This window comes from Morone saxatilis, unplaced genomic scaffold (assembly GCF_004916995.1).
Source record: "Morone saxatilis isolate NCDOM2014 unplaced genomic scaffold, NCSU_SB_2.0 Contig15, whole genome shotgun sequence".
Taxonomy (NCBI): Eukaryota; Metazoa; Chordata; class Actinopteri; family Moronidae; genus Morone; species Morone saxatilis.
The window spans coordinates 5,463,114-5,476,987 of record NW_023339707.1 but is presented as its reverse complement, the minus strand read 5'-3'; the positions used below and the strand labels follow the sequence as shown (position 1 = coordinate 5,476,987).

General features: G+C 41.5%; 2 protein-coding genes across 2 annotated transcripts in view; one reads left to right on the top strand and one right to left on the bottom strand.

The window, feature by feature from the left end:
* The first annotated feature begins 733 nt into the window (after positions 1 to 733).
* htr6 (5-hydroxytryptamine (serotonin) receptor 6) lies at positions 734 to 6,850 on the top strand. The gene is made up of 3 exons (XM_035657399.1): positions 734 to 1,961; positions 4,300 to 4,434; positions 6,429 to 6,850. The coding sequence occupies exons 1-3, from the start codon at positions 1,047 to 1,049 to the stop codon at positions 6,783 to 6,785; spliced, it is 1,407 nt and encodes a 468-aa protein (XP_035513292.1). The 5' UTR covers positions 734 to 1,046; the 3' UTR covers positions 6,786 to 6,850.
* tmco4 (transmembrane and coiled-coil domains 4) overlaps positions 6,736 to 13,874 on the bottom strand; it is a 9,235-nt gene continuing 2,096 nt past the window's right edge. Inside the window, exons 5-14 of the mRNA XM_035657400.1 lie at positions 13,750 to 13,874; positions 13,370 to 13,467; positions 12,965 to 13,108; positions 12,684 to 12,803; positions 11,213 to 11,377; positions 10,921 to 11,057; positions 10,566 to 10,650; positions 10,124 to 10,241; positions 9,817 to 9,934; positions 6,736 to 8,101 (exon numbers count right to left, since the gene is read on the bottom strand). Coding sequence (XP_035513293.1) covers positions 7,610 to 8,101; positions 9,817 to 9,934; positions 10,124 to 10,241; positions 10,566 to 10,650; positions 10,921 to 11,057; positions 11,213 to 11,377; positions 12,684 to 12,803; positions 12,965 to 13,108; positions 13,370 to 13,467; positions 13,750 to 13,874 — 1,602 coding nt within the window. The 3' untranslated portion in view covers positions 6,736 to 7,609. The remainder of the gene's footprint in view (positions 8,102 to 9,816; positions 9,935 to 10,123; positions 10,242 to 10,565; positions 10,651 to 10,920; positions 11,058 to 11,212; positions 11,378 to 12,683; positions 12,804 to 12,964; positions 13,109 to 13,369; positions 13,468 to 13,749) is intronic.

Sequence of the window (13,874 nt, the reverse complement as noted above, 5' to 3'; positions counted from 1 at the left end):
GCCAATTATATAGACTATTTAGGGGAAAAAAACAAAAACAGTATGTGCATAATAATTTGGAACACAGTGTATGTATAATGTCTGACAAAAATGCTTCAATAATTGTACCTCAGTAGTTAAAAACACACCACAACCAAACATGGAAAAAGACCACCCACACCAGTTCCTATGATGTAGAATTAGCATTACTTGGCTGTGATTGTGCATGGTTATGCATTAACAGCTCAATGCTTTGACACGCTCCTTCTGAGAAGCTGTGCGCTCTGGCTGGGAGGCGCGCTGGAGTGGCCGACACAGGGATTAACAGGAGCGGGGGATATAAAGGCAGCGTTACAAGGACCATGATACCTGTAGAGCACTTATGAACGGAGCCTTGCTTATAAATGACTGCTGCACAATTTTGTGCTGGTTTCTGCTCCCCTACGCTGTTCCGCAGAATAAAAGGACTTGTGAAAGGCAGCAGAGCCCCAGCTCAGCGAAGGACCTTCGGAAGCTGTACAATTCCACTTCTGTGAGGTGAGGTGTAATTCTGAGAATGGGTCCTTGTGTTCTGCATCTTCAGTAGCTCCTCTCACCGGCACAGCTCTCGTATGCCTAGTCGAGCTTCTCTCTCTCTGAGCCCTCCTCCAGTGGCTGTCATCATTGTGACATGCAGCTTCGAAAACCCTCTGTCAGCCATCCAATGGCTCATTCTGGCTCTTAGCTGTGGATGAGGCAGGGACATGCCGGCCAGGATGGAGAGATGAGTGAAACTGTGTTGGTGATTTTGATCACTAAACTAGAGGCAGTGGAAGTAAGCCCAGGGCACGTGGATGTATTCCGGCCAAAGGGAGATGGAGATATTAACCCATGGAGAACAGTCCGGTTAACCTTGACGGGGAGAGGGTTGGATGGCTTCTCAACACAAGACCTCAGTGGCTTCTTTTTGTTCAACAATGTCCCTAAAGTGAGAGCTTTAGCTGCAAAGGAGAACTGGTGAAGGTCTGTAAAATTTAGTGGTGCCAGAAGAGGAACCTTTGGGAGCTGGTCTGTCGATTGTTGCCACCATGGCTGACTCTCACTTTTCCGGCTCTGTAGGAAGCTACAACAGCAGCTCTCCCACCACCGGCGCCTGGAACATCACTGGCAGTGGCCCGTGGTTGTTGGCCTTCATGCTGACTGTCATCATCCTCATGACAGTCTGTGGCAACATGTTGCTTATCGCTTTGGTGTTTGCCCATCGCTCTTTGCGTTGCACCTCAAACTGCTTCCTGGTGTCTCTGTTCCTGTCTGACCTTATGGTGGCACTGGTGGTCATGCCACCAGCCATGCTCAACGTGCTGTGTGGGGCCTGGGTGCTATGGCCCGCTTTTTGCCCGATTTGGCTGTGCTTTGACGTCATGTGCTGCAGCGCGTCCATCCTCAACCTGTGTGTGATCAGCCTGGACCGTTACATCTTCATCATCTCGCCGCTGCGCTACAAGCAGAGGATGACCCCACCTCGGGCGTTGCTCCTGGTAGGAGCTGCTTGGGGGTTGGCAGCATTGACTTCCTTCCTGCCCATTGAGATGAAATGGCACAGCTTAGGCCACTGGAGTGGACACTCATCAGTTCCTGGGATCAGCAGTAGCAACATCAGTTCTTACTCTGACACACTGTACCCAGAATCCTACTTTCAGCTGTCACCATCAGGAGGCCTTTCCTTTCAGTGCCGCCTGCAGGTCACCCTGCCCTTTGCCCTGGTGGCATCTGTGCTCACATTCTTTTTGCCTTCTAGCGCCATTTGCTTCACCTACTGTAGGATACTTTTGGCGGCGCGGCGGCAGGCAAAGAGGGTCGCAGCACTGAGCCACCCACCACACCCGCACCCCTCGCTCGGGGAACCTTCCAGGCCTCCTTCACCTGGGGTTGCAGCAGGGCAAGCTCAGCAGGACGGAGATGACTGCAGTCACCAGGAGCCTCCTGTGTCACAAAATGTACCGGTAAGGAAGAGAGACCAAACTGTAAAAAAACAAAAGCCAGGGCAGATGCTGTATATATGAGTGGTGCCCAATACACTGAATAAAACACTGAACAATTTCTATGTGAAAGCCAGCTGAAATAGTGGACTGGCCTTTAAGTAGAGCAGACCTTAATGAGAGTTGAAAAGATTGATTCTGTGAGTGGAGAAGGTAGCACAAAGATAATAACCAAATTACAGTTGTCCATTTATTGTAAGAGTTCTCAAGCTTGTCTTTTCCTTGACATTTTTAAGGTTTTACATAATACTGTTCACACCTACTTCTCATGCCATTACTGTAAAATGCAAATGATACTGTTGAAATCCACTCTGAAGCTTAATATCATCTAAGTGCAGCAATTATAAACCTGGCTAGAGTATGTTTAATGATTATAGACCACTATAATCTTCAAATGTAAAAGAAGAATTCAAGAATGCTGTTTGAAAGCTGTTTTTTGCATGCCTTGGAGTTGACCTAGTTTATGTATCTGAAAGTGTGGCTGACTTTGAACCAAACTCTTTTGGTACTTTGTGTTCAACAATGCAGAGTTGTTGTGGTCAACAATAAAGAAGCAGTTCTTTTGGGAGATCAAGTGCAATGTACCTCTTAATAGCTGTAGAGTTCAGTGTGTGTGACAGTGTAGTAGGATGTGCCTCTTTCAATGAAAAGGACCATGTGGAGGTTTAGTGAATAAACAAAGTCTGTTGACATGGCAAATACATTGCAGTATTGGTATTAAATGTAGATGATGCCATTGAACATTTAAAAATTATTTTACTTTTCATGAATTTCAAACTTTATTCTTCATTATCAGGCTATTATAATGTAGAAATAACTGCTAGTAGATAATGTAGAGCTAAAAATGTTTTTCCTTTTCAGTCACTTAAAGCCCGGAATGTATGAAAAGTAGAGACCCAGTGAAAAGGGAAGAGATGTAAAACCTGCCCAGAAATCTAGGAGAAAAATAGAGACTTTGTCGGATATGTTTCCCCGTCTGTAAGGATCACAGCCACATAGTCTGTCACATTTGCCGGCAGTAAAAAAAAAAAACACACACACACACACTCATGCACACCAGAACAGTCAATGCTGAAAAATCAAAAAATCTGCTCAAAAAATCTGGTAACTGTAACTTCTTAACGTTTGGGTATCTGATCTCATTCTTTTATTCATCATAAAAATTCTGTATCAGCTTGTACCAACAAATGAATCTGACACTATGGGTAATATTGACACTTCTTATGGATGCACCATCAATTGTCTTTTCTACAATTAAGCCTGACACATTTGGTTTTCTTTGGGGTTTTCATGATCTCGACTAAAATGTAAAATCTAATCCTGTGGGTTTCAACAGTGTTTGGCTGCATAACCTGAGTTTATAAACGGCCCACTGGTCAATGAAGTTTAAGGTGTTTATAACATTATTTTTCTTTTACCATAAATAAAATAAATAAAATATATTCTTGTGAAATGGAAAAGAAAACATTACAAGGTCCAGTGTGTAACATTTAGGTGGATTTATTATATGGAATATATTATTCATAGGTACGTTTTCATTAGTGTATAATAACCCAAATATAAGAATCGTTGACATTTTATTACATTAGAATGAGCTGTTTTTACATACAGACACTGCTGGTCACATGGAGTCCGCCATGTTGAACCGCACTATGTTTCTCTTACGTAGCCAGTACGGACAAACCAAACACTGGCTGTAGATAGGACCTTTCGTGTTTTCCGTTTACCGTAGTTTCTTCTACACACTTCCCAGCCTGTTCTCTTACCCAGATTGTAATGACAACTTGAACGGTGTTCAGTTAGTTCCAATCTAAAAAATGCACTGCTAGATGCCACTAAATCCTACACACTGGTCCTTTAAATATATGTATTTGATCAAAGTTTTAAAGCAATATTTTTTGGAAATGCACCTTCTTGCAGAGAATTAGATGAAAAGATCAAGACCACTCTCATGTTTGTGTGTTAACTATGGAGCTACAGGCAGGAGGCGGCTAGCTTAGCTCAGCATAAAGACTGGAAACAGGGGGAAACAGCTAGCTTGGCTCTGTCAAAAGTTTAAAAAAAAGAAGTTAGAAGTTTAACACCTCTAAAGCTAACAAAATAATCTGATTTGTTTAATCAATACACAAATGGAAATGTAAAAACATACACTAATAAATGCATAAAGGAAGTCAAAATATTAAAATAATGTAATTTGCTTGTCAGAGAGGCCATATACTTTTCCAAAATACCAAGGATAGGGATTTACATTGTATCTATAATTCTAGCATTAACTATTTCTATTGTTCTCTACTGTCCACAGCCATCAGTGAACAGTGAGCGTCGTCTGGCTCACAGGCAGGGTCGGAGGGCACTGAAGGCCAGTCTGACACTGGGAGTCCTCCTGGGACTCTTCTTCAGTGCTTGGCTACCCTTTTTCATCACCAACATGGCTCAGGTCAGTAGAGGGACCAGACACTGACTCTACCACGGATATAACACAGAAATTTAGTCAATATGGATAAAAACTACAGGTATATATTAATGTTCATGTGATATGTCAAACAAGTCATGGACGTGAGATACATGATCAAATGAGCTGGGAGGCTTGCCTTCACTTATATGCACATGAATTCTTTAATATAAAGATTTATTATCATAAACAATCTCCAAAAAGTCAGAGGTTGTTAGCTCTCCTATTCCATTGCCTGTATCTGTAACTCTGAGGTTTTTCTTGTCCGTTTTGTCACAAATATATGTGTGATGGGAACTAAAACAGTGTGAAATAAATGCAAACGAAAGAAAGAAAAACACTTGGATACCAGTCTATTTTTGTATTGGCCAGCTTTGGCGTCACAGCCTTGCCAAGCTATCCAACGAGGAGATAGATTGGCATTTCAGCTTCGTGTGGCTGACTCATTCCAAAACCCAGAGAACAACACACCGAAATACCCTTTATAATTGGTATTCTTTTTAAGTTGTTGATTTGGATTTGATTAGGTTTAAGCACATGCACTCACTGCTAAGCGAACAAACATTGGTGGCCACAAAAACCTCAGCGAGAGCAAATGAATGTCAAAAAACAGCTTAATCTAAATTGGTAATGACACTTGTCCTGTTTTTCAAGCTTTCAATAATCCAGTCATTTTGATTTCCCATCTGTGCCCTCTCGCTTCTCCCCTGCATAACATAGAGCACAGAGACTTGACTGTGTCTGCATTCGCTTTCCTTTTCACACTCAATGTGGTGTGTGAAACGCACCCCTCCTTTCTGTCCTATTCCCACCGCCTCCCCTTCTCATCTTGATAGTATTGGAAGCTCTCCTCTAACAGCTGTCTCCTCCTTCACCATCCTTCTCTGAACCTAGTGGTTATATGTTCAACATCACTGTTTTCAACAATCAGACGCAAATGTATCTGCAAGTTCTAGTCACGAAAAATGAGTGATGATGTTCCATAAGAAAGAGTGATGGACAACGTATGAGGCCGGTGAGAAAGAACGTTTTTTTGATGATTACAGGCTCAAAAAGCACAGAGAAGGTACATAAATAAATGTTCAAAATAAATCAAAAACAAACCAAGGGTACATAAATGTGTGAATGAATGAATCTATTTAAGTCATTTCCTTATTTATTTCTGTGTTTCTTTATTTCAGAGCTGTTTTCTGATCATTTCCCAACTCAGCTACTTGAATTCTATAGTGGCCAAAAAAATGAATGAATTATAAATAAATGTGCACAGCTAAAAAATATGTTGCAAAAAGGCACATTGCCCATTCAATAGTTATTTTTATATTTATTCTTTATTTTCAGGTTGATATCTACATTTATTTATATCCAAGTTTTTCCATAACTTCAGTTTTTTTATATAAATAAATAAATATTAACTATTTTGGCAAAAAGGATAAATAAATATATTAAACGACAATTGTATTAATTGTATTTAAAGGACCAGTGAGTAGGGTCCAGTGGCATCTAGAGGTGAGGTTGCACATTGCAACACTTTGAATACCGCTCACCTTCCAAGCGTGTAGGAGAAACAACGTGTTTGGTTTGTCTGTTCTGGGCTACTGTAGAAACATGCTGGTTAAAAATGGTGGCATCCGTTGAAAAGGACCTACTCCCTCTGTAGATAAAAACGGCTGATTTAGGTTTAAAAAAAAAACCCAAACCATTCTTATTTTCAGGTAACTATACAATATGGAAAACATACCTATAAATATTATTTTCCATTTCTGCCAATAGATCCTCTAAATGTTACACACTGGACCTTTATAAATATGTGTGTGTATTGCATTGCCCAACAGTGCTACAGTGCTACTATGGGGTAAAAAAAGGGTGCCTTTGAGGTTATGTATTATGTATTTATTTCTGTGCCCATTTTCTGTAATTATTTCCTCATTCATTCTTATCCTGCCTTAATGCCTGTGTTACTTGTCACCGTCTTCATTCAGGCAGTGTGTGAGTGCGTCCCCCTTGCGCTCTTTGACGCCATCACCTGGCTGGGCTACTGCAACAGCACAATGAACCCCATCATCTACCCGCTGTTCATGAGAGACTTCAAGCGAGCTCTGGGGAAGCTCTTGCCCTGCTGTTTCTCGCGGTCAATCAGAAGACCCTCTCCGGTGCTCTCCCTCTCTCTCCGCAACTCAGGGGAGCCTAACCTCGCCAGCAACCCCCCCTCTCCCCTGGCCTCTGACCCCATCCACCCCCCCGCCACTGCCACCGATGCCGTCAACCTGCTGGACGCTGAGCACGCTGGCATCGAGTTGCCTCTGCTTCTGCCCAATCAGGTCGACACCCTGGACTGAATAGCAATGATGGAAAAATGGATGTACTCACAGTGAGTTGAGAGGCTTAGGCCTAAGCTAAAATAAAAAAGAATCAAATTTGAAATTCATTATTTTTATGGTCACAGAAAAAACGTCTACGGACACAAAATTACGAAGCTCCAACCTTGCTTGAATTACGTGTTTCTTTCCAGTTAAGAAATGAGGTTGAAGAAAGCAATGCATTACTCCAACAAATCTCCCATTATCAGCGGCCATACATTGTAACGTAGCTCTTGGTAAACTCTGCAGACGGCAGCTCTTCACATTGGTATGGGTGGAATAGAGAAAAGATAGACCTTGAAGAAAACACATTCACTGAGCTGCCCCCGGCTTTGTGGAAATCAAATTGCTGTGATAATATCCATAGCAACCAAGCCAGCGAATGAGAATGAGAATTAGAAGGGCGAGAGGAACAGAGATATCAACTATTTGGTACCATCCTCTAAAAGCTGCAAAACACAATATTATATTTACAGCTATTTAATCTCACAGTGAGATCAGAAAATAAATGACACTATTTACAGTTTGTAAAAAAATCTGTCATTTACAAAACTCTAAAAATTGTTATTAAATTAAGTCGACAGTCTAAAAACTCCATCTTGCGGTTAAACCAAGCGGTTAATACAGGGGCTTTTCACATGAGGCTGCCATTATGTGTGCATTGTGATTGCCGTCTCTGGCGTGTCAGTGTGTTGAGAATGGAATGAATGTTTTTCCCCGACAAAGCTTCGACGCTGAAAAAAAAAAAAAAACTTGAGAAGACGAGATTTTACAGGGAAGCAGCTGGTCCTGTAACATGCTCTTTACAAGTTTGGCCGCCTTTGTTTGTGTGTGTGCTCTACAGTCCAGTGTGTATCATCCCAGCTCCATGATACGTGTTCATTATCAGCCTCCTCCACACTGTCACACGGGGCATTTAAAGCAGAGGTCGTGCCCTCATTAGTGCCGTTTTCCTCCGAAGTAAGCGGTAAATTGTCCCTGACTCCGATATGACTCTCTGATTCTGTATCGTTTAAGTCCAGCAGGTCTGAAATATCAGGGATATCCCAACCGTCGCCCATCTCCTCTGTCTCTGCCACGTCTTTCATGTCTCTGCTCTCTTCTGTACGAGCCTCCTCGGCCTGGTTTTGTGTCTCAGTCGCATGTTGCTCATCTGGGTTTTGGTCAGGGATGTCCGCTGTCTTTGTAACAGGCTGAGGAAGAGCAAAACAGGCTCCTGGGACTTCTTTGGTGGGAACTCCTACTGCCACCAAGATGGTGTCCATCTGCCGCATGTAGTCTAAGTGACCTTTCACCTGGGAAGCAGGAACATGGTTATGTCTCTGACTAAAAACAACACATATATCCTTGTAAAAGACACTGTGTAATTTCAGTTTTTTAAAGATAACTACTTTGTACAAATCTGTCCTTTTCATATTTGTCAAAATGTCTTACTCCTCACATTACATGACCAGATATATAGCGTATGGTGCTTCAGACATGTCAAGTATCTTTTTACTCTTTTTTTTTTTTTAAATGTTCAGTTGAGTGAAATGTGCAACCTCTGATACTTTACCTGGTTAAACAAAACAACTACCATAAGTGTGACGTTTCATGTGGAATGATGTTGATTTACAAGGGTTGCAGAAAGGCATTGCTGTGAACTGAAACAGACCAGCAGGGGCCTTATTCTTTTCTTAACTTTCAATTTTATTTAAACAATACAAATGTCTTTTGAAATGCTAATAAAAATTCTGTATTTAATAACACCGCATCCCAAAAATGATATCTCATAACAATTTATTCGGGGGTCGCTCATCGTGATGATCACACAAAAACTACCACCAGGCTCTACAGTGTGTTTTTACATCTTCCAGCTCACTGTTTTGGTTTAACCGCCTGCAACTTTACTGTTCAGTCTCATCGCTCTCATTACCCTCGTTTACAGCGGCAGCAGGCAGCCATTGACAGTGAAAGAGCTCTGCTAGGCCCTCTGTAAACAACCTGCTCAGCACCGAACAGCAGACCGACACAGCTGGAGACTAACTGGTGAACACAGTGGAGCATTTAGCAGCTTAAGTAAATGACTGACTATTTCCCAGAAACACATCTCCAAATGAATGCTAATGTCACTCTGTATCTGCTGGATGTGTAAATGGGCAACTGTTTGCAAACATCATGTCTGCCATAAAAATTGACATGGTGATAATAAGTCAGTGTTGTGTTTACAGCTTGTTACGCTGGTCCAAGTGGCCCCTCATTTTTCTCCTTTTTTAAATCAATTAATACTTAAGGGATACAGTAAGCTTCATAGTGAAGAAAGACACTACAGTCAAGAACAAACCAAGGACAAAGATTACTGCAGTTGTGGACCACAGCCAATAAAAACAGAAAAAGTATAGCAAATGGACACTCTCTGAAATCAGTAACTATTAAACCAGAGAGAAAACATTACTGACTGAATGACTTTATGACCAACAGAGACATGAATATGGAGGACTAGCTGCACACACAGTACATTTTGGAGAGGATGGTGTCATGTATGGTTGCTGTGGTTCTCATCAATGATTTAAGGACCACTTCCTGTATATTATTTTACGACTCTTATCTAACACAGTGCTTCACAAACTGAGTGGGTTGTAGGGGGTCCCCACCAAAAGGAGGAAAATATTTTACATTTTATCGCATTTTTTTGGAAATGGAACAAGGTAAAAATAGGGTTGGGCGTTTTGATTGACAGTAATTAATATGATTCTAGTCTGATCCTTGATTGACTATGAAGACTTCATTATCTTCAAATCTAAAGTAAAAAAATCCTGGGGGTCCTCAACATAAAAAAGTTTGGCAACTCCAGATTTTACAACCAAATGTGACATTTATATGCTCGAAAAGTGTTGATTTGAGGCAAGTGCTGCATGTGGCTTTTCTTGAAAGGTGAAAGACTAAATAATCTTCTACTCATGTGTACTTGAAAAACTACTCATTAAGGAAAATTTTGTGGGCCTAAATTTAAATAGAAGCTTTGACTCACCACAGAGGAAAGATCCACATTGATTATACGCCGATCCTGGATGTTGATTGGCTGTAGCCCAGCAACAGACAGTTGTGCAGATGAACTCCGGTACAAGAACCCCAGGAGCCAGTCCCCTCTGATAGGTGGATAGTTCACAAAGTCATTTATAATACTTAAAACACAAATTAACCATACAATCTGAATCCACTGCAACCACAATATGGGACCTCAAATACACAATGAGTATATCAAAACTATAAGGCAGCTGTAAGCATTTACTGCATTTACCCTAAATACATACTGCAGGATAGAGCTGTCTGATTACCTGCAGTAGCCGTTCACTATTCTTCCAGCGACTACCTTGGTCATTTTCTCCCAGGCCTTTTCAGAGCCGTCCACAGGAGCCCCCAAGAGGACTACATCCTCCACTACGCCTTCACTACCTGAGGAATCACAAAAACAAAAAAAGATGGACAATGAAACTGAATTAAGTTAATTATGCTTTGATTAAAACAAGTTATAACCACATTTAAATGCTTATTATTTAGGACCACCCTAACAATTCCACTCTGCTCTGCTCCACCAGTACTGTAGCAGAAAAGACGAGGATTTTAAAAGTCACAACTTCAGAACTGTCTTATGTAGGACATTTTGAAAATCAAAGTGATTTGACTGGTTTGGTTAATGAGTCACTGCAAAAAAATGTGGATGTACATCACATTCCAATGCATAATCATAATATGGTTTCAATAGAGAGGTGTTGATACCTTGGTCATTGGCAAGCTCCTGTAGACAGTAGTAGATAACTCTGGCCCCAAGACTGAAACCTATGAGACTGACAGGCCGCTTCCCCTTCAAACACAGAAAGAAAGAAAAGAGTTTTGAAGACACTTTCATCTTCCTTGTGTGTATTTCAGGTTAATAAATATGGCATTTAATTTAAAGTTCGGTTCTTTAATTTCCACAAATACAAAATACAGAAACATGGTTGAAGTTGAACTAATTCAATTAATAATGTACACACATAATATAAAACTAACCCTTCCAGAGCGACAGCTGACACACTACTGTGGTTCACTACAGTAAAATGTGTCTTAACAGAGGTAAGAGCCAGTACGATACCTGCTGTCTGCTTCTCAAAACCTGGGCCAGGTGTTTCCCCACCTCAGCCGAGCGGTTCAGACAAACAGACCAAGGGTTGTCAATGACGCTGGCCGCTGCCAGCAACGATGCGGGCCACGTCAGAGCCGCCACGATGCCTGGACAGTGTGGCGGTGTAAGAGACATGGGTCAATACAACAAAGGTTAGATAAGACTCCTTTTTAGATCCCAAGTGTAAATCTCAGAACAGACAATATTTCCCCAGAAGCTCAGACACTCCTGTATCCACTGAACTACATAACCATCCTCCTACCTGAGAGCACTGTGTACTTGAGTGCTTCTTGGGCCACCATGCTGACCAGCCCATCCAACAGAGAGGCCATGGCTGAGCCGAGGTCTCTGAGGAAACGTGACTCCCACACCAGGCAGTACTGTTCCCCGCACTCGCCCAGGCTGCACCACGGGGCCTGGAACGAACCTGGAAGACAGCAGTTGTGTTTTAATGTACGCAAACGACTAAGCAGCACTTGTAAGTGAAGTGTTTTTTGAGCCATTGTATGTGAAGGGGCTACTAAGCTTGTAACTGAGTGTATTTTTTTGTGGGGGAAGAGAGCTGCATGGTTTTATGTAAAACCAAAACTTAAGTGGTTTGTTTGCATACTGTCATGTGGACACTCTGCTGGTATAGTTTCAGAAAATGATGTGCAGACCTTTGCTCAGTATTACCACAGTCATCAAATGATTTTCTTAAACTGTGGGATTCCTGTTGACCAGCGCGGAGAAAGCAGAGTTTTCAAAATAAAAGCCCCTAGATACAAACAAGAACTTGTAGGGTGACATTGGAGTAGTCTTTTACAGTAGACTACATGAGCCCTTTTTACAAAAAATGTTTCTTTACACACAAACACACACATACAACTCAGCTCATTCGAGTACATGGCAGTGTTTATAGGGCTCAGCTGATGGTTTACCTTATTCCAACTAAAGTCACTTAAATGACACCTCAAGCTCAAGTCCTGACACGATAATTCTCATTTTAACACCTTTCATCGCTTACACTAAAGTTCACCCCCTTTATCTCTTTCCTACTATTCCAACTCTGCATTGCAGTTTAACTCCCAGCTGTTTATCAAGCAATACAGGTCAGTGTCAGCTTCTCAGTAGCCAGCAACCCCCCTGCAATAGAAATGATCTAGTATATAATGAACAATGGAATTTTCTAGCTGAGCCCTAAAGCCTCACACTGAACCTTCAATGAATTAAAGATTGTGTAACACTGGCTATGTTTGCTAATCTAGTATTTGGTGGAAGTTTCTTTCCCTTGGGCATGTGGATGTGATGGCCCTGGCAATGACCCTCCTCTTGAAATGGTAAAAAAAAACAAAAACCCTGATCACGACTGTAATTTTATTTATTCAGTGCTCTGTAAAGTGAACTATGCAGGCTTAGCTGTTATGGCAAAGACAGCTATTGGAAGGTAAAATGATTTCTCAAATGTCAAATGCTCTGACTTCATTACACACATTGTACGTGTCTAATGTAGTTGTAGGATTAAATCCAATTGTTATACCATAATGTCTAAACATGTACACCCCCAAAATATTTTATATTCCTACCTGGTTATTTTATTCATAAAAATGTTCTTATTTCAATTTAACAGAAAACGTACTACACTATGAAACTGAATATGGATATTGCATTGTAAAATGACATATACTATGACATAGGATTCATATTGTCCAAATTGTAGGTGGTTGTATTGAGACAGTAGAAGACATACTTACTGTATTTACCACTGCAGAGCCAACCTGTCACTGCGATGGTCAGGTGAAGATGCTTTCCGGAGCTCAGTGGCAGGAATTCAAATTCCTCTATTGCCCCAACACACTTATTCATCTTATAACCTGGAAAATCATGGTATAAAAAATGAAGTAAAGGTAGAACAAAAATCATGCAGAAGATAAGAAAAGCCACCACACCACAAAAACATGAATTTATGAAGTTCAGTCAAAATTCGAATGATAACTTCTTTGCGCACACAATCACGTGTCATCCACACACTCACCAGTCAATCCAGCTCCTGCAGCTCCAAACAGGGAGGCCATGATTGCAATGCCAGTGGCTGAGCCCAGAGCAGCAGCCCCTCCTGCCCCCAGCACAGCACTGGCCCCTGCTGCCACCAAGGGGGCTGCCAGCCCACCTGTCACACCTGGCAAGGGCACAAAGAGTGCAGTCAGCATAGGAAAAGAGCTGCCAGTATCTGTAAGGTGATGCATTTCAGAGAAAAGTTAAGTCTACAGAAGGAGAAACAGAACTTTTCATATATTATTCTGATTTTCTCAACGGTCGATGGTGATTGAATTATCAGCTGATTACCTCATCAGTTGAAGTCTATGCATCTACATAAGATACCAGATGTTTTAAATGTCTATTTAAGGTTTTCAAAAGCACTTGAAGCAGGAATATTTACCAATCACAGTTCCTCCACCCACGGTGGCAAGTCCAATGAGGAGATAGCGTCGTAACTTTCGCCCTCTTTCTCTTTTCAGCCGCCGGGAGGACTCCTCTCTGGTGGAGATACAGTCAGACAGATCTGTATATGTTGAAATATTCACTAGCTCTAAAAATAAAAATGTCAAATGACTCTTCTGGTGCATTAAAGATGCCAGTGTTTGTGTTGTTTCAACAGTCAGACACACACAAGATTCAGCATAATCAATTAATTGAGGTTTAAGGTTTAGAACAAACCAAATTGACATTTCCTATTAGGTTTGCAAAAGGCACCATTTAAACATTGCTACTGACTCAGTCACAGTCGATTATCTATCCTTCCATCCAACCATAACTTACTCGCTCTCCTCTCCTCCTTCCCTCAGCTTCTCTCCCAGTGTTTCCTCAAACTCCTCCAGCTGCTGTAGAACGACTCGCAACAGACAGCTGACATGACGGATGAGAACCCTCGCTCTGGCATCATA

Bases quoted from the DNA above. Each gene is read 5' to 3' on its own strand.
- htr6 (XM_035657399.1), top strand. From the start codon at position 1,047: ATGGCTGACTCTCACTTTTCCGGCTCTGTAGGAAGCTACAACAGCAGC. The intron at 1,962-4,299 runs GTAAGGAAGAGA...TACTGTCCACAG, and splicing joins CTGTGTCACAAAATGTACCG to CCATCAGTGAACAGTGAGCG. The intron at 4,435-6,428 runs GTCAGTAGAGGG...GTCTTCATTCAG, and splicing joins TCATCACCAACATGGCTCAG to GCAGTGTGTGAGTGCGTCCC.